The sequence below is a fragment of the Dama dama genome, chromosome 21, assembly GCF_033118175.1.
Source record: "Dama dama isolate Ldn47 chromosome 21, ASM3311817v1, whole genome shotgun sequence".
In the NCBI taxonomy this organism is placed as follows: Eukaryota; Metazoa; Chordata; class Mammalia; order Artiodactyla; family Cervidae; genus Dama; species Dama dama.
The window spans coordinates 55703588-55730538 of NC_083701.1; the positions used below are offsets into that span (position 1 = coordinate 55703588).

A 26951-nucleotide genomic window follows, 5' to 3' on the forward strand; every position below is an offset into this window, starting at 1 on the left:
CCATTCTTCTTTCTCAAGATTACTTTGGCTATTCGAGGTTTTTTGTATTTCCATACAAATTGTGAAATTTCTACCAGAAAATTACTAGAGCTAATCAATGAATATAGTAAAGTTGCAGGATATAAAATTAACACACAGAAATCCCTTGCATTCCTATATACTAAAAATGAAAAAACAGACAGAGAAATTAAGGAAACAATACCATTCACCATTGCAACAAAAAGAATAAAATACTTAGGAGTATATCTACCTAAAGAAACAAAGGACCTATACATAGAAAACTATAAAACACTGATGAAAGAAATCAAAGAGGACACAAACAGATGGAGAAACATACCGTATTCGTGGATTGGAAGAATTAATATTGTCAAAATGGCTATTCTACCCAAAGCAGTCTATAGATTCAATGCAATCCCTATCAAGCTACCAACGGTATTTTTCACAGAACTAGACCAAAGAATTTCACAATATTTTGTCTTAATAGTAATTGTATTTGGAAAATTCTTATAATAGTTGTGGTCACACTGTATAAACCAAAAAAAAAAAAAAAAAAAAAGGTTAAATATCTTTCTCATACTCTAGACATTTACTCTAGATTAAAAGTAAATGTTGTGAATAGATTGATGAGCTTACAAATGTACATGTAATACATGTATTTTTCTTTTATCCTCCGAGGAAAATTCAATCTCAGATAGAAAATAAAATCTATAGAGCCCAGGAGAATATAAATAAGAAAAAACAATAATGTGAGAGTGTTGTGATAGACACATCACGTGAAATAACACACAATCAACATGAAATTATTAAATACTTCCTCTGGAGAGGTAGTATTATGCAGGTCTTGTCATCCAACACCCAGACTATTATAAAGCCTTCCTGCCTCCAGTCTTGATTCTCTCAAATATATTTTCCAAGCTATTAAGATTTTTTCTGAAAGATAATCTGGCTTGGTCTCTGCCATCCTTCACATATTTCAACAGTGTTCAGATATCTACAGGTGAAATCTGCCACCTAAAACTCATCATGACTTGATCCTAGCTACTTTTTCAGCTATTATTACCATGCTGCCCTGCACAATCAGATACCCCCTCATTGTGAATATGGTCCAGAAACTACTTGCACTTTCTCTTAACCATCCATGCCTCTTCTTCAGTTTTCTTTTTAAAAATATTTATCTTCATAGAAATTTAATTTTGAAAATTCTTGTAATAGTTGTGGCCACACTGTATAAACCAAAAAAGAATTTTAAATAGATCTTCCTCATGCTCTAGACACATACTGATTAAAAGTAATTCTGTATCCTCACCCTATATTCTATATCCTTACATGAATCCAACTTTGGATGCATCTTCTAAACCTTTAAGACTTTCCTTTATTCCAGGACGTCGTCCATGACACCCGCTATAGTGTAATCTGTGATGTGCTCACCTATGGCTCCCCTCAGAAGCACTCCTTGTCCCACCCGCTGGGAATGTTGCACCCTAACAGCTTGTAGCCAAGGTCCTCTGAGTATGCCTGGGTGTGGCTGAAGAAAGTCATATCATTCAAGGTCACTGCTCCTTCCTACAGACAGATTGCATCCAGTGAGTCAGTACGGGAATATATTAGACTACTTGCCCTAATTCAGGACAGTTCTGAGGTACTATCCAGGGCTTTCACTTGAAATTAGCTGATATGGTCACTGTGACTGCATGTGAGCCCAACTTCTCCTTCTGCTTAGTACTGCTTTCTTCAGTCTGTCGCAGGAATCAGTCCTAAAATCATTCCTATAAATCTCCCTACACTGGTTTCCCAGAGAAGTGCACCATCACCCTCATTCTCAGGTCAATTTGGATGCTTTGTGGTCCCAAACAAAGATTCATAACAGTCTGTAAATATCCACAAATCTGACTGCCAATCTGCCAGTGCAGGAAATGTGGGTTCGATCCTTGGGTTTAGAAGATCCCTAGAGAAGGAAATGGCTACCCACTCTAGTATTCTTGCCTGGAAAATTTCGTGAACAAAGGAGCCTGGAGGGCTCCAGTTCATGGCATTGCAAAAGAGTTGGACACAACTTAGCAACTAAATAACAAACAATCCACATTTAAAAAAAGTGGTTTCTATAGGCTAGAAACTTAGAAATTAGTGGGAAAGATCATATACAAGACTTAGAAATTAGTGGAAAAGATCATACACATGTTAAGATAACCATATAACCATGTCTATGATCTTTCCCACTAATTTCTAAGTTTCTAGCCTATAGAAACCATTTTTATCAATATTGAAGATGTATACCTAAGCCAGCCAAATTATTACTAACAATTAATAGTTTTTATTTGCTGAATATAATTTATATTCATAATGTATAATGTTCACATGCATAATATATTATGCATTATATGTTCACATGCATAATGTATTATGCACCAGACACCTTGTTTTACATAAGAAATTGAAGTATGATACTTTACACAAGGTCACAGGTACTAATAAAAGTCACAATTTGAGCTTTGATCTTATAACTAACCACCATATGGCCATCCCTTAATAAAGAGAAATGCATCAGTTAATTTCTGGAATTAAATACACTCAAATAACATATTCTAAGAGATAAAATATGTTTCTTCTAACCCCATTTCTGTCTTCAATAATCTGAATGTTGTGGACACATTATCTCATTGCTCAATTTTCCATCCTATAAATTATTTATAAAGCTCCTTGCAGCTCAGAACTTATTCACTGAAATAAAATCACCTTTATGTATGCATTTATTTTTTACTTTTTCTCCCCTTTAATTCTTTGATAAATGGTTACATTTTGATCTCACTAAAAAAATACTTCAGTAAGATTTTTTATCAGCTTAGGGCTTACAGTAACCTTTTTCTTCTCATTAAAACTTTGCTGATTTTTGCTGGTATGAATATTCAATGGAGGAACCCATGCTGAGGGTGAAGCTCCAATACTTTGGCCACCTGATAAGAAGAGCCAACTCGTTGGAAAAGACCCTGATGCTGGGAAAGATTGAGGCAGGAGGAGAAGGGGAGGACGACAGAGGACAAGATGTTTGGATGGTATCACTGACTCAATGGACATGAGTTTGAGCAAGCTCCAGGAGATGGTGAAGGAGAGGGAAACCTGGGGTGCTGCAGTCCATGGGATCACAAACAGTCAGACATGACTGGGAGACTGAACAACAACAACAGATATTTAGAGTTAAAAAAGAAAATACATAGCCACTACCACATTGAATGCTGAAAAGAAAGAAAAGTTTAATTGTGCGTTTAGGGATATACTATGGTCTACCAGAAAGAGCTCTGGAGTCGTGTCCGACTCTTTGTGACCCCATGGACTATACAGTCCATGGAATTCTCCAGGCCAGAATACTGGAGTGGGTAGCCTTTCCCTTCTCCAGGGGATCTTCCCAACCCAGGGATCAAAGCCAGGTCTCCTGCATTGAAGGCAGATTCTTTACCAGCTGAGCCACAAGGGAAGCCCAGAACAGAAGAGGTGGAAACTTAAACAGTGAAATCTGGCTTCAGTATCCATAAAGCCAACTTGGTTCTATCAGTCAGTATTCAGTCAGGGAGACAAAAGCTTGGTGAGTATTATGGAAATAGGGATTTGTTTATACATATTACACCTTACACAAATATGAAATGAGTTAGCGAAGTGAAGGTCTGGAAGATGAAGGTGAGTAATCAGAGGAAGGGTCAGTAACACACATACCTGAACCCCAGATGGTGGTGGAGAAGCTGCAGCCAGCAGGGAAATTCGGGAAATCAGGCACATCCGAAGGGGACCACAGTAGGAGGGATCTCAGAAAGCTGCAAGGACGTCACTGGGGCTGTGCAATCAAGCATCTGGTGGTGAGTCTGGACACATTCCTAGCATGGGGGGAGGCAAGTGGATTCAGAGCAGAAAGAGGACAAGCTGAGTTGCTGGGCACCTCTGACCCTGAGCATTGCCGTGTCTAATGCTGATCTGAGAGCCGGACCACGCTTTACTTCCACCAAGTCTCATGCAAAGTCCTCTCTGGGCCAACTCTAACTTGAAACAGTACAAAGAAGGAGATTCTAAGAAACATAGTTCTCAGATTAACCATGTTGACAGTAGCATAATCTAGAAAACTTGGACAAATCACATAATACTTTTATATCTCAGTTTTTTCATCTTTAGGTGGGAATGATGTCCTCTCTTCTGAGTTCTCACCATTTTGTTCTATGAATCCAATCAGAAAAAGTTTGTAAACATATTTTTGTATTGGGCAAGCTTAAGTGTGATACAACTATGAAAGATATGTTTTATTGTTTAATTCAATTTTTATCATACTCAGGATGTTTATTATTTATTCAATTAAAAATTTAGTATATTCCTCTATTAAAATTCAACTCTCCACCACCACTGTCCCCAAAATGTCTTTTACTGACTGGTAGTCTATCACACACTCATCATTAGTATTAAAAAAAAAAAAAATCCTGGTCAGTTTTCCTCAGAAATGTCTCTTTATTAATTTATCTGATTATTTCTTTCTGATAAGATTCAAATTACATCTTTTAGACAAGAATGCTAGATAAATGATACTGTGTAGTTCCCATTTTATCAGATTCAAAGACACAAAAGGTCATTTTGTCCCATTACTGGTTGGGCCGACTTTAATCACTTTAAGTTTTGTGGGATTTCTTGGCACTAGAATATGTAGTTATAAAGAAAGTTCTCACAAGGTATGTCACATAAAGCTGATTTGTGCTGGCTGAAGTGGTCGTGGGGACTTTATTACTACAATATCCCTTTGGTCTTCCCCTTCTAGTGCCTCAGACATTTGTAGTACACTGTACTATATTAGTATACCTGGAAAAATAGTGATTTACCACCTGGAGATGAATTTTGCATATGATTTTGTCAAGTGACTTTGCATGTTAATTTCCATTCTTGGTTGCAGTTTGTTCTCTGAAGTTTATTCCTTTGATCTTTTTATATTAACTCAATAAATTCTCAATCACAGATAGTATGATGACAAGCTTAAAGATAGCTCTTCTTTGTATTCATGAAATCTGAATGATAATGTTTAACTGTTTAATTTACCTTTTCTATTACAATTGTAATCTTGCCATTATATTTATAAATATACTTTATATTTATAGTTTGGGAATATTCTTCTCATTTTATCATTCCCCTATTATTTGTTGGGGATGAATGATGCTTTCAGGGTATAACTGTCAATGGCTATAGTAAAGACTTGCTCTGAAAGAGATTCCACATGGAGGAGATGAATAAGATGTTGAAACAAATTTACCAAAAAAAACATAATAATTGAAAATAATTTGGCCATTAAGCATCTTTTGGCACAAAGTTTATTTTGGTAAAGATCTTTATTGGGAAGCAGTTTTATGTATTGGGTAAAACATTGCATTGGGAATCGAAAGACTTGAACTCTAGACTTGGATCTATAGTTACTTTTCTGAGTGACCTTGGACAAGTTACCTTACTTCCCCAATTTTCAGGTACTCAGAAGTAAAATGAGAAGAAAAGGAGTAAAATGGAGGGATAAAAAGGATGAAATCTTTCCAATTCCAAAATCCCATTTTTTCAGTCATTGAATTATTCCCAAACCATGTATGTATTTCAAGGACAAAACAAATTAGTGTGGATTGAAAAGAATTCCCTTGAGTCTCCCACATAAATTTAAGTCCTGCATTTTTTATAGATATTTCAAAACTTGTTTCAATTCTTAGTGAAATGTTTTTAATTTCTCTGATCCTCTGGGCTGCATGGTCCTAGATAGAACCAGTAGCATATGTGTTGAAATACTAAGGGGAAATTTACTTCTTACAACAGTTCTGGACTGATCAAGGTAGAAAATAAACACATAGGAAATCTCTTGGCAGATTCTAGCCTTTTAAATTTTTAACCTAGATATAAAACCTAAGGCTTTAAGTAGTTTTATTTGTGTTTTCAAATAATTTCTCCAACTTGGGAGTTGTATTACTTTTATTTAGACTATGATGTTTGTTGTGGTTGTGGTTTCTAAAACAGAGAAGGAATTGTTTTATTTAACAAAATTTGTATTTTATAATCCTTAAACTGAGATGAAGTATTTCAAGAAGAAAAAGACATGATCTTATAAAGTCACTCTGTGCCTTCTTCAGGCCTTATAAGGGTCAAGAAATCTCTTGACTTTAATGTAGATTAATGTCAGTCTCCAGAGTCTTAGATTTTTTCAAGATGACAAACACCCTGGTACTGCTAGGTCTAAGAATGCCCAGGATTCCTGCTCCAGAGTGAGTAATGCTGGGGTTCAGAGAACTACTGTCCTGGAAATGTGTGGATTGGCAAAGATTGTTAGAACCAGCTAATGCTGCCTCCAGGAAGTAATCTGTGGAAATGTCCTATGATCCCACTGCTGGGGGTCCTCCTAAATATCGGCCACCACTGAAATGATGAAGGTTCTATCTTCAATGAAGAAAATATTTGTTATTTTCTATTATTTGCTGTCCTGGGGTAAGATTTCCAGAGATATTTCAGTACAGTCATGTATGTGTGTGTTCACACATGTCTATACTCATGTACAGTGGGGCTAGGGGTAGATAGCAGACAGACAAACAGGCAATTAAAGTGCCATGAACATAGTGAATTCAGGAATAAAGACAAATATGGCATTAATAGGGGAACCTAACCAATTTTAGGGGACTGAGGAGGCCTCCAAGGGGTGACCTAAGTTGATATTAAAATGGCAAATTAGATTTAGCTGGAGAAATAGGTCAAGTTGGAGGTAGAAGAGTGAATAGCATATGTGAAAACTTGTGAGACCCAGTATGTCTCATCAGGCGAACTGCAAGTAGTAAGGTATTGTACTTTATAGAGTATAAGAAGGTAATGACGGAGTACGATGCTAAGAGCAAAGAGGAGAGCCAGACAACTAGTGAAATGTGAGACTTAGGACTTAGCCCCCAAGTGCAGCCTGTTTTCATGATCTTTTCTCATATTCAATCAATTTTTTTTCACTCAATATTTTTATTACCCTGTTCAATAAATATGAGCAATAGCAGTGTGCAAAACATGGTGGGTGAGGCAAATACACACGACTTAACGTTTGTCCTTCAAGAGCTTAACCTCTTTCCTGACTTGATTTTCTCTATCCTGTAAGTCTTGGCTCAGACGGTAGAGCTGTTTTTTAGGTTTGGGTAAGGAGCCACTTCTGTGTGCTGTCCTGTGCCCTGTGCATACCTTGGTCAGAGTTCTTATCCCGCCGGGTTGTAATGGACTATTCCCTCTTATTGGACTGCCATTTCTAGGAGGGCAGAGACCTCTCTACAATGCTTGGCATATGTCTGGAAAGGAAGAACTTTCTAATAAGTATATGAGAGACATATCAGCAAAGATGTCTTTTGTGAATTCAGCAAACACAGCTGATTACTATATGGCCATTATTGATCCAGTTGCTAGAAATTCAGAGACCAAGTCAATATCCAGAGGTTTATGGTAAAGAATGGCAACATATGACAGTTTGCATGTAAGGTTTTTAATAAAGTAGTATTTTTTAATTTCTTGGATTGTTACTTGGATGAGATTCATTTCTTTGATCTATTCAACTGCAGGCTTTCTGTTTATTATTTTTTTCTAACTCCAAAAGTTATGCAAGAATTTCTATTTTGCATGATGCCAAGCAAATGAAATAAAATGTTAGTGAAATAAATGTAAGGCATATCTTATTCCCTCGGCCAATTAATCCTGGAAAAGGATGCTTTATTGCTGTCATAAATAAGTAGTTTGTGGGTTACAAGGACCAAGCACTCTGCCTACAATTTTGATAGCTGCACTAGGTGCGTAAATGGATTTTTTGTTGTTGTTGTTGTTGTTTTTAAAGAAATCACAGGTAAATAACTGTGAACTTATCAGAAAGTATGAGATTTAGTTGTTTTTTTTTTAGTAAAAAGCTTTTAACTGATGAAAATGACAATATAAAATATTGACTACCCTGTAACTAATACAGTGCTTTTTCTCTGTAGATGATTTATTTATTTTTGAGAACCTTTACTCATTTCAACCATAAGTTGTTACCCATGAAGCTTCCCTGATGGCTCAGTGGTAAATAATCCACCTGTCAGTGCAGGAGACGTGGGTTTGATCCCTGGTGGGAAGATCTCCTGGAGAAGGAAATAGCAACTTAACTCCAGTATCCTTTCCTTGTAATTCCCATGGACGGAGGAGCCTGGGAGAGATATAGTCCATGGGGTCTCAAAAGAGTCGGATACAACTTAGCAACTAAACAAGTATATGTGAAGATTAAATGCTCAACTATAAATTCTGTGCTGATAGTATAATCATAACAACTTTAACTAATATTAATTGAACATTTATGTGTGTTTAGTTTTTAAGTCGTGTCCAACTATGCAGCCCCATAGAATGGGCTCCCCAGGCTCCTCTGTCCATGGGATTTTCCAGGCAAGAATACTGCAGTGTTAGTGGAGTGGTTAGCCATCCCTTTTCCAGGGGATCTTCCCAGCCCAGGGATCAAACTCATGGCTTGTGCTGTGTCTTCTTCATTGCAGGCAGATTCTTTTCCCACTGAGCCACAGGGGAAGCCCAAAGTGAAAGTGTTAGTGGCTCAGTTGTGTCCAACTCTTTGCTACCCCGTGGACTGTAGCCCACCAGGCTCCTCTGTCCATGGAATTCTCCAGGCAAGAATACTGTAGTGGGTAGCCATTCCCTTCTCCAGGGGATATTCCCAACCCAGGTCTCCTGCACATTTTTTACCGTTTGAGCCAGCAGGAAAGCCCTTTACTTGAGCATTTACTTCATGCCAAATATTTGCAGAATGCTTAGATATGTCTCTTTTTATACTAACATACAAATGCTTAAACCGTTCTGCTCATTCTCTATTGAAAGAATCAAAAGAAAGAAAGAAAAAGAAAGTGAAGTCGCTCAGTCGTGTCTGACTCCTTGCAACCCTATGAACTGTAGCCTTCCAGGCTCCTTCATCCATGGTATTCTCCAGGCAAGAATTCTGGAGTGGGTTGCCATTTCCTTCTCCAGGAGATCTTCCCAACCCAGGGATCAAACCGAGGTTTCCCACATTGCGGGCAGATGCTTTACCCTCTGAGCCACCAGGGAAGCCCTAAAGAATCAAAAGTGCTATTTTATTACTTGCCCCAGAAACTCAACTAAACACCTGGATAAAGAACAATTTTAGTCTTATTCATTTTTAGACTGCAAGTGAAAAACACTTCATTCTCCTCATGTGTGCTTATGATCAATTCTAGAGAGAATTTTCCAGATCTGAAGATCAGAAATCATTATACAAACAATTGGTGTCACAACATTGTTATAAAATAATTAATTTAATTAACTGTGCCTTAAAAATAATGGATGTATTAAAGAGCAAATGAACAGTTTGTACCTATTTATAATCTGATTTTTAAAATATACCTAGTATCCTTTCTTAGGAGAATTACATTTGAATATGATATGCTTCTTTAATGTCTCCTAACCTAGAGCATATATTTGACAATTAGAGATATTAAGTCAATATTTTCTTGGCTTCTTAATAAATAATTGTAATATACTTAGTGATCCGATATTCATAATTATTTTGTTTTTTCTCTTAAGTGAATATGGTTTTGCTTTAATTTCCATAACTTCACTAAAATTGCTCTCTTAATAGTTGTTACAATTCTTTTGAAATCAGAATCTGCATTCATTCATTTATTTAGTCAGCTGGGCACCCACCAAACATTTACCATGTTGCTATTATTTCCTTGGTACTGGTACTACTCAGTTATTTGTAAAATTTGAGTATGCATACAGTCAACTAAGATGGTCATCTGAAGTGTAGATTTCTGAATCTCACATCCAGAGATTCTGATCTTGGGATAGAACTTACATATCTCAAGCCTACCAAGTATACCCAGGTGATGCTGGCAGAATCAATATTTTAATGACACTGAAAGGAAACATCATCCCTGCTGGTCTTGTGGAATTAATAGATGAAGAGATGGAAGAAAATATGGGTTAGTTGACTTAAAAGTTTCAGCTGCAGTATATTTTAACATGCCCATTTAGTTTCTTTGTTTTGTACTGTTTTGGCTTTTGATCAAGGAATTATAGATCTTTTAAAATTTTTGCTGGAGCTATGCATCTTCTCCACCGAATAAATGAACAAGCACAGATTTTACTTGCATTTATGTCTGATTCAGCTCCATAGTAAGAACCCTTGGAATTAAGCTAAGTTGGTCAATAAAGAAAAGAGGTCAACTTGGCTGAGGTTGAGGATGGATGGGGTACATTGGAGGAGATTGAAGGAGACTAGGAAAAGCTTCCTAGAGGAAATTTTGGTTATTTGTGAAGAACGAGTGTCCACAAAGCTTGTATGGAGGATGGTGGCAGAAGGAGTGAGGTCCTGAGATTGTAGCCAGAAGGAGCAATGTGGGCAAAGACCCAGAGGTGGGAGAGAGCCTGCCTTAGTTAGACAAAAGCAAGTATCTTATATGTTGAGGTTTGCTGTGCTACAGAAAATGAAGGCCACATTACATGATAAAGAAATGGACTCTATATTATATTAATTGTGGAGAGAAATAATTATACTGATGATTTTGATCAACAGAACAGTCCACTTACATATGCTGAAGCCTTATTTGCAGAACTTATAGCAACACATTGTCCAAGTACAAGAGAACATATTTTCTCTTTGCAAAAATCCTCAGACAGTGTCTCTCAGTGGTTTTCAGCATTATACTCACCCTTTCCTTCTCCTCTGTATCCCCCTAGGGAATGCTGGAAAGAAAGTTTCTTGCTGCTTTTAAGACAGAAATAAAAATGAGAACAAAACTACCTCCCTTGAACTTGTTTATACTAAAAAAAAAAAAAAAAAAAAAAATGACCAGTTTCAATCATAAGTTTTACAAGTTCCTGGCTTAGTATTTGGTAAAAAAGCAATACTATAAACTCTCTGAGATGGCTGTTGGCCTGGTCTTCTAGGCACCAGAAGAGGTCTGGTCAGTCAGCCACTCACTCAGAACTAACTCTGTCAGCCACACATGATGCCAAATTGAAATAAGTTTAAGGGACTGTTTATGTTCTTTACAGGGGTCTCAGTGCCATGTAATTCACTTGGCACTCATTTTTTTAATGTATCTTTAGAAAAGGGAGGAATATTAGAAGAACATTATTTTTCTTTAGAACTAAAAACAGAGAATTGCTATAGTATGTATTTCTGAACTATGAGAAATGTGATTTCATTGTTACAGCTTCCAGGAAAATACATTTTTGTACATGTACAGAATAGAGTGTCTTCTGTCAGCACTGTGCAAAAGCACTCAGAGATAACAGAGTGTGAGTTTACCATTTTGTTTTTAATGGAGAAAGAATTTATCATGTATTTTCAACAAATGCAATCATCTAACTGAGAAAAATTGATTGACTCATTTTAATCAAAGTTCTACATTATATTAACATTTGTAAGTCCAGAATTCTCCAAGCGAGGCTTCAACAATACATGAACCAAGAACTTCCAAATGTTCAAGCTGTATTTAGAAAAGGCAGAGGAACCAGACATCAAATTGCCAATATCCATTGCATTATAGAAAAAGCAAGAAAATTCCAGAAGAACATCTAATTCTGCTTCACTGACTATGCTAAAGCCTTTGATCTTGTGGATCACAACAAACTGTGGAAAATTCTTAAAATGATGGGGATGCCAGACCACCTTACCTGCTCCCTGAGAAATCTGTATGCAGGTCAAGAAGCAACAGTTAGAACCGAACATGGAACAATGGACTGGTTCCAAATTGGGAAAGGAGTATGACAGGCTGTGTATTGTCACCCTGCTTATTTAACTTATATGCAGAGTACATCATGAGAAATGTGGGGCTGGATGAAGCACAAGCTGGAATCAAGATTGCCGGGAGAAGTATCAATAACCTCAGATATGCAGATGACACCACCTTTATGGCAGAAAATGAAGAGGAACTAAACAGCCTCTTGATGAAAGTGAAAGAGGAGAGTAAAAAAAGTTGACTTAAAGTTCAACATTCAGAAAACTAAGATCATGGCATCCGGTCCCTTCACTTCATGGCAAATAGATGGAGAAACAATGGAAACAGTGACAGACTTTATCTTCTTGGGCTCCAAAATAACTGCAGATGGCAACTGCAGCCATGAAATTAAAAGATGCTTGCTCCTTGGAAGAAAAGTTATGACTAACCTAGACAGCATATTAAAAAGCAGAGACATTATTTTGCCAACAAAGGCCCATCTAGTCAAAGCCGTGGTTTTTCCAGTAGTCATGTATGGATATGAGAGTTGGACCATAAAGAAAGCTGAGGGCCAAAGAACTGATGCTTTTGAACTGTGGTGTTGGAGAAGACTCTTGAGAGTCCCTTGGACAGCAAGGAGATCCAACCAGTCCATCCTAAAGGAGATCAGTCCTGGGTGTTCATTGGAAGAATTGATGTTGAAGCTGAAGCTCCAATACTTTGGCCACCTGATGCGAAGAACTGACTCATTGGAAATGACCCTGATGCTGGAAAGATAGAAGACAGGAGGAGAAGGGGACAACAGACGATGAGATGGTTGGATGACATCACCAACTCGATAGACATGAGTTTGAGCAAGCTCTGGATTTGGTGATGGACAGCGAAGCCCGGCGTGCTGTAGTCCATGGGGTCGCAAAGAGTCAGACATGACTGAACAACTGAACTGAACTGAAGTCAAGAAAGGGACATTAAAAATATATATTGTCCATGTCCTGGCTATTAGCAGAAGAATGGATAAGGAAGCTGTGGTACATATACACCATGGAATATTACTCAGCCATTAAAAAGAATTCATTTTAATCAGTTCTAATGAGATGGATGAAACTGGAGCCCATTATACAGAGTGAAGTAAGCCAGAAAGATAAAGACCAGTACAGTATACTAACACATATATATGGAATTTAGAAAGATGGTAATGATAACCCTATATGCAAAACAGAAAAAGAGACACAGATGTACAGAACAGACTTTTGGACTCTGTGGGAGAAGGCTAGGGTGTGATGTTTCGAGAGAACAGCATCAAAACATGTATATTATCTAGGGTGAAACAGATCACCAGCCCAGGTTGGATGCATGAGACAAGTGCTCGGGGCTGGTGCACTGGGAAGACCCAGAGGGATCGGGTAGAGAGGGAGGTGGGAGGGGGGATCGGGATGGGGAATACATGTAAATCCATGGCTGATTCATGTCAATGTATGACAAAACCCACTACAATATTGTAAAGTAATTAGCCTCCAACTAATACAAATAAATGAAAAATATATATATATATAGTCAAAATTTAGATGAAAAATGAGTGTAGAGTTTAAATATGTGTATTGAAAACTAATACCATATTTAACAATCATATTAGAATCAGAGAATAAATGAAAATGGCTTTTCTGAAGTTTCTCATTATCTGGGACTGAAGTTTCCTGTAATTCTGGAAATATTTCTTAATCACAGCACAGATTCCCATGAACCGTGCTATCTCAGGCATTTTTCACACTTGCGCATCTTCCACTGAACATGTTAAAGATATGTATTGAATTACATATCTGCATCAGGACATCTGAGGCTTAAGAAGCAGATAAGATAAGATACTCCTTCTTGAATAATGGTTAGAGTAATACACTAATGCCATTACCATACACCATGGGGTTGCAAATAGTCGGACACTACTGAGTGACTAAACTGGACTGTACTAATACTCTACACAAATTCTGGTGATTTACCAATGATACAGTTCCATTTGAAAACAGATAATGCCAATTTAAAAAAGACAGTGTCATGAAGGAAACTTCAGAAAGTAGAAATGAGAATTAAAGTATAGGTTGGAATGGGTGATATTTTCAGGGATTTTTCCAAGTATCAGTTATAAGTAAAGAAAGGAAAAAATGTATATACTGGATTCAGCCAATAAAGCACACTTGCAAGAAAAACATAGGCTTCTCAAAAGATTATAATTTTAATTTATTAAAGAATAAACATTTGAATTCAGTTCAGTTCAGTCGCTCAGTCGTGTCTGACTCTTTGCAACCCCACGAACCGCAGCACGCCAGGCCTCCCTGTCCATCACCAACTCCTGGAGTTCACCAAAACTCATGTCCATTGAGTTGGTGATGCCATCCAACCATCTCATCCTCTGTCGTCCACTTCTCCTCCTGCCCTCAATCTTTCCCAGCATCAGGGTCTTTTCAAATGAGTCAGCTCTTTGCATCAGGTGGCCAAAGTATTGGAGTTTCAGCTTCAACATCAGTCCTTCCAGTGAACACCCAGGACTGATTCTCCTTTAGGATGGACTGGTTGAATCTCCTTGCAATCCAAGGGACACTCTAGAGTCTTCTCCAACACCACAGTTCAAAAGCATAAATTCTTCGGCGCTCAGCTTTCTTTATAGTCCAACTCTCACATCCATACATGACTACTGGAAAAACCATAGCCTTGACTGGACGGACCTTTGAATTAAAGGATTATTATTCAGGCCTCTGGGTTCAAAATAATGTAGACCTTAACTTAGGTGGTCATCAAAGCGACTCTGGTTTCTTGTTCTTTGTGCTCCGTATTCTGCTTGCTCTATATAAAAATGAGAAAAACTTTCAAAGGAAATGGGGCCTATTAATTTGAGAAAACTGGTCTTTTCTCATCTTTTAGTTCTCCAGCTTATTGCCTGCATATGTGTCTTATTTAGCCACATATCTATCTCACTATTTTTGTCACTCTCAGTATGCTTATGCATATATATCAATGTCATATACATTGTGCTTGTTTAATTTAGACTTTTTTTGTTTACTAATGTTTACTGTGCTTCTCTGTTGTTTATAGTTATTGGTTAGGGAAGTTTGATTTCTTTGTTTAATTTTTTATTAATATTGATAAGTACTCCACATGCAACAATCTTTTCAAGACTTTTAAATATATTGAGTTATATATATTGAGCTCAGTTTCTCAGTTGCATCTGACTCTTCACAACCCCATGGACTATAGCCTGCCAGGCTCCTCTGTTCATGGAATTTTATAGGCAAGATTACCGGAGTGGGTTGCCATTTCCTTCTCCAGGGAATCTGTCCAACCCAGGGATCAAACCTGCATCTCTTGCATCTCCTGCATTAGCAGGCAGATTCTTTTCCACTTTGCCACTGGGGAAGCCCCTTTATATGCATTATTTCACTTATTTGTCACAACAGTATTAGAAGGACACTACTATTTAATAATATTTAATAATAATAAATTTAATATTTAATAATAATAGAGTCATTTTATAGAGGAGGCAACTGAGGATCAGAAAGGATAAGCACTACACTGCATACCCAGACAATAAAGCTCCCAACTCTATTTTGTTATCTCTTGAGGTCTATAGACACTCATTGGCAAATGTATATAACACAGTCCTACTCATCAGAAGCTAATGTTTTATATGCTCATTTTTTGTGGGCAGTGGGGAGATGAAAGAAGGAAAAATTTTAGTTAACGACTTTATTGTCAATTATTTTCTTCATTCATACTTATTCTGTACCCAACCACCTATATCTTGTTGATCTTTGTATCTTTTAAGTATCTCTCAGTCTCTGTCTTGTCCTTATTTTTTAATTTGCCAACCATATGTTATTAGATCTTTTAATCTTGCTACCCACATTCTCTTTTCTTTTGAAACTTCATATGAATTTTTCCTTCTACTTACACATTCATAACTATGAACATAGATCATTGTCATACAACTCTCTGTCATAGGCTTATGTTCACTCTTTTTTCATAGGTGCACCAACTGTACTTCATGTATTTTCCTATCTTCTCACATATTCATTTACAGGCTGTTGCAAATAAGTACATAATCCATTCACCTATGGACAGTAGAGTAACATAATATGTCTCTAGCATGGGAAAAATAGTGTTGCACATAATGACACATTTAATACTGCCTGCTCCAACAGAGATTGCAGTCCTAAGATTCAGCGTTGGAAAGACCTCTATCCTCTGACAAAGAAGATGAAGTTTTTGAAACACATCTTTAAAATGAATACCTTTGTTCCAGAGGGAATTATGCAACAGAATGGAACTCATGTATAGCTATAGATCCTTTGGTCCAACTTGATGTTCTCATTTCTTGTATTTGCTTTAATAGTTTATTCCATGAGCTGTTTCTTCAAATTTCTGGTGGCAGCCACAAACTAATTCCATCCTTTTTAAAACATTGTCCCAATAATATTTGAGCAGACCATTAGATCATTAATATTGGACAAATTTCAAATTAGAAAAAAAAAAGCCCATGGCATTTGAATTGTAAAACATAATTGTATTATTGGAGTTAAAATATTACTACATATAAACAATCTCTTGTGATAAGTAAATCTTAACAGTTTGAATTCTTAATTCATATTGACTCAATAAATATTTGTTAATACCTATCATGTAAATCATATATAAAGTTTACAAAGATGGCTAAGACAGGAAGACTTCTCATCAAATGTTTAACAGTCTGATGAGGAAGAAAAGACACATATATAAAGAGAGATATTACAATAGGCAAAATGAGATATGCCACAGGAGAAGCAACTTATCTGTGCGATGGCAATTTATAGGAGAAAGAAGAGAAAAGACTTCCCGCGTAATACTTTGTCTTGAAAGATGGTTGATTTTAGACTTGGGAGCAAAGAATCAGTTCAGTAAAGTTCTGGTCATTTATAAGCCCAAGATGTGCTTGCACAATCCTGCACAATCTCTTTATTTAAAGAGAATAAAATGTTTATCTTGATGATGCTATTTTGAAAAGAAATAGAAAACATTGTTTAACTAGATATAATTTTACTATATTAGGAATGGCTAATATAGAGCTCAAGTCTTCTTTGTGCTAAGATAAATTTTATATTCTTGTTTTTATCTCAAGACTTCCAGCCTTAGTAATTCCCACTGTAGAACTCTATACTTAAAAAGACCATTTTATGAAAACAAAACAAGTAATTTTCAGCTTCAAATACCAATAGAAATGAAAAAAAGGAATAAAAATCTATCTTAAGTGCTTAGTATCTAAATAAGTTCATTGCCTGCCTTTTCACTTGACATTCCGACCACATTCAAAGGACTGATGAGTCCTCTTTATATCTTACCTTTTTTGATCTTAAATTACTTCAATTTAATTATGCTATGAATTTCACACCCCTTTTATTAAAAATATCCTTCTCATCCCTCCTGCAAAGTCCATGTCCTCCATAGCTTCCAAAGCTAATTTTTTCCACTAAACTTTTTGAACACTTCAGCATATTTTGATTTTTTCCCCTTACCTTCTTTCATACAATCGTTATCATTGTATAGTTCTCTATGACTTCTTCATGACATCAAATAAATGCCTAATCTTGCTAGAAGTCTACACTAAGGCAAACACTGGTTCTCTGTATATAGATTGACAAGAGAAATATTGTCTTTACTTTCAGCAAAAGACATTACCTATATCATTTAAACTCAGTGCTAAAAGACATGTTCTGGTATCACTCTCTGCTGGTGCCCAGCCCTTTCAGTAGGGTGGGGGCAGGGAAGGGAGGGTGGTTAAAGCAGAGACAGCCCTGGAGCAGCAACCAGAAGACATAAGAGTGTTGGGAAACTCTGTCAAATTGAGTCATTGCTACCAGGCTCTGAAAGAGAACTGTGGGGGTTATTTTGCATTTTCTTCAAGTGATTATGAAAAAGACAAACTAGTTCCATATGGTGGCAGGGAGAGAACTCAGAGCCAAAATAAAAATCTGCTCAGCTTGTCAGTACGTAAGACCTTAAAGTTCAGATATCTAAGAGTCTGTCTACTGTTTAAAGGAGCTGAGGCCAGACTTCAATTTGTCATACATACAACTCCCACCGCCTTGGATAATGAAAGAGACCCTCCCCTCGTCCCACCCCCAGGACACTGAAGATGTAAAAACGAGCGGTATAACAGTCCCTTAAGTAGACAAAATTAGTGAGAAACTGGATGCATGGTATTGGGCTGCTTATTTTAAAGAAAAGAAAATTATAGAATCACTTATATGATACAGCTGTGTATTTTGAAACCTACTTCTCCATAATAGAACACACTGTTGTCCTACATTCATTAGGAAATATGATTTAGTCTTTCTAGTTATTGAAACTTCTGTAAGTGAAGAAAAAGTATAACTATATTTTCATCAAGAATGACTAGAAAATCATGGCTGATTTCAGTATGAATGTTTCATTTTCCCTTCAGATGCTAATTGAAAAAATAAAAATACTGACATTCTTTACAGTCACTGACCAATTGGTACTTATTTTTTTTTCCTTAGTTAGGGAAAATGGGTTTAAAAGGATAAACGCCATGATTTTATTTTGTGGCTGCCTTTTTGGTCACAACTAACGGTGTTCTTTGGGGGTTTTGTGCTATTGTTATTTTTTGTTGATTGTTGTTGTTTTAGCATCCTTCATATTTCAGTTCCTAAGCCAAATTCTTTGCTCTGAAATAACATTTGCTTTTTATCTCCTAACACATCATCCTTCATGTAGGCCACATCTACACTGGCTGAACACAAGAAATAAATGTCCAAGATTCTCATAGTGTTATTTTGGGGGAAGCATTCTCTCCAGTGACTCACACTTTAAGTCCTTTTCAGCAGAGTCAGAGGCAAGGCTGACTTTGGCCCTTCTGTATATTGACTTTTCTTTTGTAAAGTGACATTCCATTAGCAGAATAGAGAAAGTCATGGATAGTTAATTATACATAAAGCTTTTAGAAATTAATCAGAACCTCTAATAAAAAGAACCACATAAATATTCTGTTTGAGGCTCAATTCAAATAAGTTTTCTTATCTAACTAGAAAAAATACTTAGCATTAGTGAATGGCCAGCACTTAGTCTGGCCCTATCAAATAAGCAACTATGATTGTTAGCTTTGGGTTAATAATTGCTATTCTGTGCTAGCTAAATAGCCTCTAAGAGCAAATGAGCCCCTTTACTGTGAAGAGACCTATCCTTGATTATGCCATTACTCCCAGAATCCTTGTGGGATTCTGCAGAAGCACACTTGTCCTCATTTGTAAATAGCTTAAAAGAGTGTTGAAAAAATTATTTTTAAGAAATACCATCTCTATTTCCCAGTGCAAGAAAACAACTCTTGCTTAGAAGCATATAAGCAGCCCCCTGCAACATGTTAAGGATATAAACATAGATGGGATGAATACTCCTGTATCTAAATTACAAGTTCTGCTCAGACTTGTATGGTGAAAAATTCACCATTCCTAAAAATATTGGTCTCTTCTATTATGTTTTACTGAGATATAATTGGCATATAACATTATATTAGTTTCAGGTGTAAGCAAAATGATTTTAATATATGCCTATATGTATATATTGCAAAATAATCACTGCAATAAGCCTAGTTAACACCCGTCACCATACATAGTTAAATTTTGTTTTCTTGAGATGAAAACTTTTAGGATATATTCTCCTAGCAACTTGCTAATATACAATACAGTATTATTAACTATAATCACCGTACCATACATTTCATCCCCAAGATTTGTTATTTTGAACTGGAAGTTCCTACTTTTTGACTATCTACCCCTTTGTTGCCAGCCCCTCACTTCTCCTTTAAATCATTGCAGCCACGTATGTCCCAGGATTTGCATTGCACCATCTTGGGGCTTCCTGAGCTTTTGCTTCTTGTTTTCAAGGTCCCTAGACTGGGCAGGCCCTTAAGAAAATATTTTGCACCTTATTTGGCTTTTTGTGTTTGAAATAATTTTAGCTAAAGATTTTACCATAAGCATTTTTATATTTTGAATGTTCTCTGATATCAGTTGGCTATGCACACAATACAAATGAGTCATTCAGTAACACATAAGAACTAATGAGAACTGAGACATAAGCTCTCTTCCTTTATTCTACCTGCATAATATATCAGACATGTTTTCATATCCTGGAGTCTCTGAGAAAAGGAGAACAAAAACAGAATTGGAAAGATCAAGAGAAGTGTATGTGTGTGTGTATTTTTAAATTATTCAGTTGGTTGACAAGGAAATGGGATTTTGAGTACGTGGCTAAATAAGATGCAAAAGCTGTCTTTCTGAAAATATGAGCCAGGCATATTTTAGTTATTAGAACTGTTTTTATTTGGATTTGATTTTGCTTGCTACCTTCAGCCTACTGAGAATTAATTATACAAATCATTAGTTCACATTCATAATTTCTTTATTCAGTAAATATTGAGCTTTCCTTCAATATCAGATGCTATTTATTCTAGATTCTGGTGATTCAGTTGTGTAAGACACGTCAGACACATCTTATGCCTCAAGGAGCTTACAATTTATTATGAGAGAAGACAAGAAAAGGCAACTAAAATATAGCACAGTTACGTTTCATCATATAGGTATCCATCTGATGTTCTTTGAGATTATACTTGAAATAAATCTTCAAAGATGAGTAGGGGTTCAGCAGCTAGAAATTCTAGGCCTTCCAGGAAGAGAGGACAGAGTGTTTGGTAAGCCTGGAGCATTATGTATGTGCACATGAAATAAGAGATGGGAGGTGTGGGGTTGGTGTTAGGGAAAGTAGAGGAGGGCTAGATCTTCAAAGTCCTTATAAACCACAATAAGAGACTTGGACTGTATCTTTCATGTGTTGGAAGAACAACTGAGGGATTTTAACCAGGGCAGAAGAATTACAATGAGAGGCATGTTTTTCATGAGCCATATGGAGAATGATTTTTAGGAGAAGGGGAAGGATAAGGGCTCAAGACATTGAGACAAGTTGTAAGATTTTTATCAGTAATACAAAGAAGAGCTAACAGGACTGTAAGACTGACCTTCAAGTCTTGGTTAAGTGGATCTAGAAAAATGTTTCCTTTTACCCACAGATCCTAACATCCATTGTTGATGAGCTCCATACTGGTGCAGGTCATAACAAAACAACATTGTAGATATATATTCTACAATTTATTCTAACCCTAACATTTATACTTGCATATATGTTTAGAGATATATAAAGACACTCTTAAACTTGTGACAATTGATGATATACTCATAGGATAGCTTCCAAATGATGTTGAAGAAGAGTATGTGGTGGTATGGAAACATAGTCATAAAATCATATATGAAAAATGTGTTGTTAAAAAACATTATTTTATTTTCATTTGTGTTTTCATGAGAAGAAAGAGTACAAAACTGACATAAGCGATTACTTCTGGAGTGTAGTTGAGATGAGCCTGTGGGCAGAAACTTTACTCCCATTGTTCAAAAATGCTTATAGAATATAATCAGGTATTACATGTATGCATGCATGCTCATTCACTTCAGTCCTGTCCAACATTTTGCAACTCTGTGGACTGTAGCCTGCCAGGCACCTCTGAGAATGGGATTCTCCAGGCAAGAATACTTGAGTGGGTTGCCATACCCTCCTCCGGGAAACCTTCCCAACCTGGAGATGGAACCTGTGTCTCCTTCATTAGATATAAATAATATTTTCTATTTGGAGAGGGAAAAAACAAGGAAAAGACTAAGTGTATGTAAACCATACACTTATGGTTAATGTTAAGAGTAATTCTTTTTGCTTTTCTCTACTTCCCAAATTTCTAATTGTGCATTCCCATTGCCTTGGTAACACAAAGAAACCCTTGCAAATGATGAGGCTTAAATTACAACCTTCATATAAAAGTATTAGGGCTTCCCAAGTGGTGCTAGTGATAAAGAATCCACCTGCCAATGCAGGAGACCTAAGAGACACGGGTTCAATCCCTTGGTCTGGAAGATCCCCTGGAGGAGGACATGACAACCCACTCTCGTATTCTTGCCTGGAGAATCTCATGGAGAGAGGAGCCTTGTGGGCTACAGTCCATGTGGTCGCAAAGGGTTGGACACTATTGAAGCAACTTAAAAGCAATATTAAAAAGCAGAGACATTACTTTGCCAACAAAGGTCCATCTGGTCAAGGCTATGGTTTTTCCAGTGGTCATGTATGGATGTGAGAGTTGGACTATAAAGAAAGCTGAGCTCCAAAGAAATGATGCTTTTGAACTGTGGTGTTGGTGAAGACTCTTGAGAGTCCCTTGGACCACAAGGAGATCCAACCAGTCCATCCTAAAGGAGATCAGTCCTGGGTGTTCATTGGAAGGACTTGTGCTGAAGCTGAAACTCCAATCATTTGGCCACCTGATGTGAAGAGCTGACTCATTTGAAAAGACCCTGATGCTGGGAAAGATTGAGGGCAGGAGGAGAAGGGGACGACAGAGGATAAGATGGTTGGATGGCATCACCGACTCAATGGACATGGGTTTGGGTGGACTCCGGGAGTTGGTGATGGACAGGGAGTCCTGGCATGCTGCGGTTCATGGGGTCACCAAGAGTTGGACAGGACTGAGCGACTGAACTGAACTGAACTGAAACAACTTAGTACAGGCACACATAAAAGTATAAATTATGTTCAGTGCATCCAGTCACTCAGTTACTATCAACTTAACCTTTGTGCTCACTTAGCCACAAAATACAATGTAGAAATCATTGTGTCCTGGAAAGTCTATCCCCATTAGTGAGCTTAAAGCTACTGCAGGGAAAATGGTATTGACTTACCTTAAACCAATAAGAAGGAAAGTCATCACAAATTATAGAGAATCCAAGAATCAGAGTGGGAATTAGCATCACTCATCCAAGAGTGCCTGTGGGCTAAATTTACCCACTCCCAGTGGAGAGGGAGATTTCAGGCCAGCAGAGTCATAGCTACTTAATTTTGAAGTCATTCATCCTTCTCCCTAGACTCCGATTCTGTGTTCACCAACCAAGTAACTTTCTGATTATAATTTGGCTTTCTGTGTGAAACTCCCTCTAAGGAGAACATGAGACTGGGCCCCCTATTTTGACTGTAAATGGAGACCTGACATAAGTCTCTCTCAGTTTTTCAAGTTGTGTGTCTGCCTCTGAGAGACTAAGAAAGCGATCAGTTTAAAACTTCAGACCATATCTTGAAAGTCTGGTGAATTCACTCAGGTAACATGTTCCTAGGACTCCCCTTGGTAACCTCTCACCTTGCTTTCCCCTTGTGAAACTCACCTCCACATGGGCTGCCTACAATGTAAAATGCAAATTCCCAGGTGGAAATTCTACAGTTTTGTGTTATGAGTGACTTTTAGATTGACTGTCTCCAGAGTTTTAAAATGTAAGCTTTTATGTGATAATTCAACATTAGAAGCTTCCTTCAATGTTCTGTTAGCTACAAGTTCTATTAATTATTGAAGCAACTGAAACTTGAGGAGGGTTTAGTTGTATGTTTCCCTCTTGCTGGAAAGTCTCTGCAGAATGTATTTGTAACTATTTTGGTACAGTCATACAGCAGTACTGTTATTTGCTAAAAATATATCACCCATACAAAATAATAATGGGACAGTACATGTCCTTAGGTGCAAGCACATCATATTTATATGGAAAATATATTTACATATGTATCTTCAAATTATTAACTGATATTTATTATCTGTTTAATAATGTAAACTTTTGTTCGGAACTGATCTCAACCTAGTAGCGTCTCATTCATACAGAGGTTTAATCACCCATTATCTGTACTGTGGGTGGAGAAGAGTCATAAACGAGACTTAGGCACAAAAGTGGTAACACATGGAATTGAAGGGAGTATTGCTAGATGACTTTGATGAATGAGAACAGAGGGATGTTAGGTAGAGTTAGAGAGAGGGGAAGGTCTCAATCAGAGAAGACTTTGAATATCAAACAGAGGCTACTGACAACCTTAACTATTTTGAGTCCTGAGGAGCCAGTGAAGGAGCTGAGCAAGTTTGCATTAGTTCAAAGTACCCAGATGGATATGAAAGCAGCATGTGGGGTCCATAGGAAATGAGCAGATGTGAGGGAACTACGTTAGGCAACTATTGTGTTTTGCTCACTAGTTTTTGCATTCTAGAAAAATATTCTTCAAAATGTTCTCCTTGGACAGTGTGCAAGAGTAATCTGAGGTGCGAGTTGAAATCATACATTCCTCAGTCTAGTGAGTAGGTCTTTTTCACAGATGACCAGATGATTTGATGTATGGGCAACTGTTGGAGAGCCCATGATCTAGGTTAATGTAAATTTTATATGAGAAATATTCCTAGAGAGTAAAGCAGGGTTTTGAAGAATGCCATTTGAGGTTAAACAGTTGGGGTTTTGAAATTAATTTTAGGTATACCACCAGAATGTAGGTCCCTCAAGGCATGGTGACATTCCATTTATTTGCTGATATATCTTAAATGCTAAGAGCAATTATTGATACATAGTATGTGCTCAACAAATATTTGTTTATACGTAATGATTTGTTATTTTTTATGTACGTAATGATTAATAAGAACTTGGATTTACAGTCAACAATTGCCATAAGCCTCTTTGAGCTTAGAATGAAAAATTGGGATGTTGATACCTGAATCACAGATTTCCTATAAAAATTAAATAACACCAGGAAAGCATTTAGCAGAGTGCTTGTCACAGAGTAAGTACCCTTTAGCTCATCATCAATATTCAATATTAACAAAATGATATAAGCTATAGCAACACTCTATATATTTTGTTTGGAGAATAATACTTACAGTAATAAAAATAAACCCATTTTCCTTTGGTAGATCTTGCATTATCAGAACCATAGATGTTTGAGTATAAATGGTAAAACAAACATCAAGCATGCAAGCTGTAGAGAATTTTCAGTTCAGTTCAGTTGCTCAGTCATGTCCGACTTTTTCTGACCCCATGGACTGCAGCAAGCCAGGCTTCCCTGTCCATCACCAACTCCCGGAGCTTGCTCAAACTCATGTCCATCGAGTCGGTGATGCCATCCAACCATCTCATCCTCTGTTGTCCCCTTTTCCTCCTGCCTTCAATCTTTCCCAGCATCAGGGTCTTTTCCAATGAGTCAGTTCTTTGCATCAGGTGGCCAAGGTTTTGGAGTTTCAGCTTTAGCATCAGTCCTTCAAATGAATATCCAGGACTGATTTCCTTTAGGATAGACTAGTTGGATCTCCTTGCTATCCAAGGGACTCTCAAGAGTCTTCTCCAATACCACAGTTCAAAAGCATCAATTCTTCAGCACTCAGCTTTCTTTATAATCCAAACCTCACATCCATACATGACTACTAGAAAAGCCATAGCTTTGACTAGATGGACCTTTGTTGGCAAAGTAATGTCTCTGCTTTTTAATATGCTGTCTAGGTTGGTCATAGCTTTTCTTCCAAAGAGTAAGTGTCTTTTAATTTCATGGCTGTAGTCACCATCTGATTTTGGAGCCCAAAACAATAAAGTCTGTCACTGTTTCAATTTTTTCCCCATCTATTTGCCATGAAGTGATGGGACTGGGTGCCATGATCTTAGTTTTCTGAATGTTGAACTTTAAGCCAACTTTTCCACTCTGCTCTTTTACTTTCATCAAGAGGCTCTTTAGTTCTTCTTTGCTTCTGCCATAAGGGTGGTGTTATCTGCATATCTGAGTTTATTCATATTTCTCCCAGAAATCTTGATTCCAGCTTGTGTTTCATCCAGCCTGGCATTTCACATAATGTACTCTGCATATAAATTAAATAAGCACTGTGACAATATACAGCCTTGACATACTCCTTTCCCAATTTGGAAACAGTTCATTGTTGCATGTCTAGTTCTAACTGTTGCTTCTTGACCCGAATACAGATTTCTCAGGAGGCAGGTAAGAGAGTCTGGTATTCCCATCTCTTTTAGATTTTTCCACAGTTTGTGGTGATTCACATAGTCAAAGGCTTTCATGTAGTCAATAAGGCAGAAGTAAATGTTTTTCTGGAACTCTCTTGCTTTTTCAAAGATCCAACAGATGTTGGCAATTTGATCTCTGGTTCCTCTGCCTTTTCTAAATCCAGGTTGAACATCCAGAAGTTCACAGTTCATGTACTATTGAATCCTGGCTTGGAGAATTTTGAGTATTACTTTGCTAGCATGTGAGATGAGTTCGATTGTGTGGTAGTTTGAACATTCTTTGGCATTGCCTTTCTTTGGGATTGGAATGAAAACTGACCTTTTCCAGTCCTGTGGCCACTGCTGAGTTTTCCAGACTTGGTGACATGTTGAGTGCAGCACTTTAACAGTATCATCTTTCAGGGTTTGAAATAGCTCAACTGGAATCCCATTGCCTCCTCTAGTTTTGTTCATAGTGATGTTTCCTAAGGCCCACTTGACTTCTCTACCCACAGGAAGAGAATTTTACTTGTCTGTAAAACGGAGTCTTGCTTCCCTCCCTTCCTTCTTTTTTCCTCCTACCCCCTTCTCTCTCTTTTGTTCAGAGCTTTGGTCTTATAAAACAGTTTGTTGGAGGGCTGAGTTCAGAGAAGGGAGAACATGATGAAAAAGCCAAACATTCAACAAACCAGTCTTCTGGGTTCTATTATTCTATTGAATGACTTATCTTTTTTTTTTTTAACTTCAGGTTGTATTTGAAGGGTCACACTGGGACAGCAGGAAAACAGAGCAGCCTGATCTTGCACGGTGCTGATTTCAGCACTAAAGATGCTGATAATGACAACTGCATGTGCAAATGTGCCCTCATGCTAACAGGAGGTAAGTCCTATGGGGCCATTCTCTAAGTTATGTTTCATTGGTTTGAGGCTTGAGGTTTCTTATCTGTGAGAAAAGACTATGATCTTCTGGTCAGGAAACTTAAGAGCAAGTCCCTAGAGATCATTTTGCTCTGCCCACTAATTTACCACATGTTCTTGTGCAAGACATTGCTAGCATATTTAGAAGTTTCCCTCCTCCCCCAGCATGTATGGTGGGGGTATGCTAAGCTTGATTCTGAATAAATTCTTAAACCTCTTAAAATCCCCCTTATCCTACTTTCTAAATACTCATAATGATCCCTGTGGTGGAATGAACAGCAATTTGAATATTCAGTATACAGAAAAAGCAAAAACCCAAACTTGCTTACAAAATGCTTTACAACTGTGTGATTGAGCATTCTATTGAAATGGAGTCAAGAGGGAAGAGA

The 26951-nt window shown here is 37.2% G+C and overlaps 1 protein-coding gene across 1 annotated transcript in view; it reads left to right on the top strand.

Moving 5' to 3' along the window:
* Positions 1-26951, top strand: part of ANGPT1 (angiopoietin 1) — a 296599-nt gene that overhangs the window by 254862 nt on the left and 14786 nt on the right. The window contains exon 8 of the mRNA XM_061123602.1: positions 26394-26524. Within this exon, the coding sequence (XP_060979585.1) occupies positions 26394-26524 (131 nt within the window). The remainder of the gene's footprint in view (positions 1-26393; positions 26525-26951) is intronic.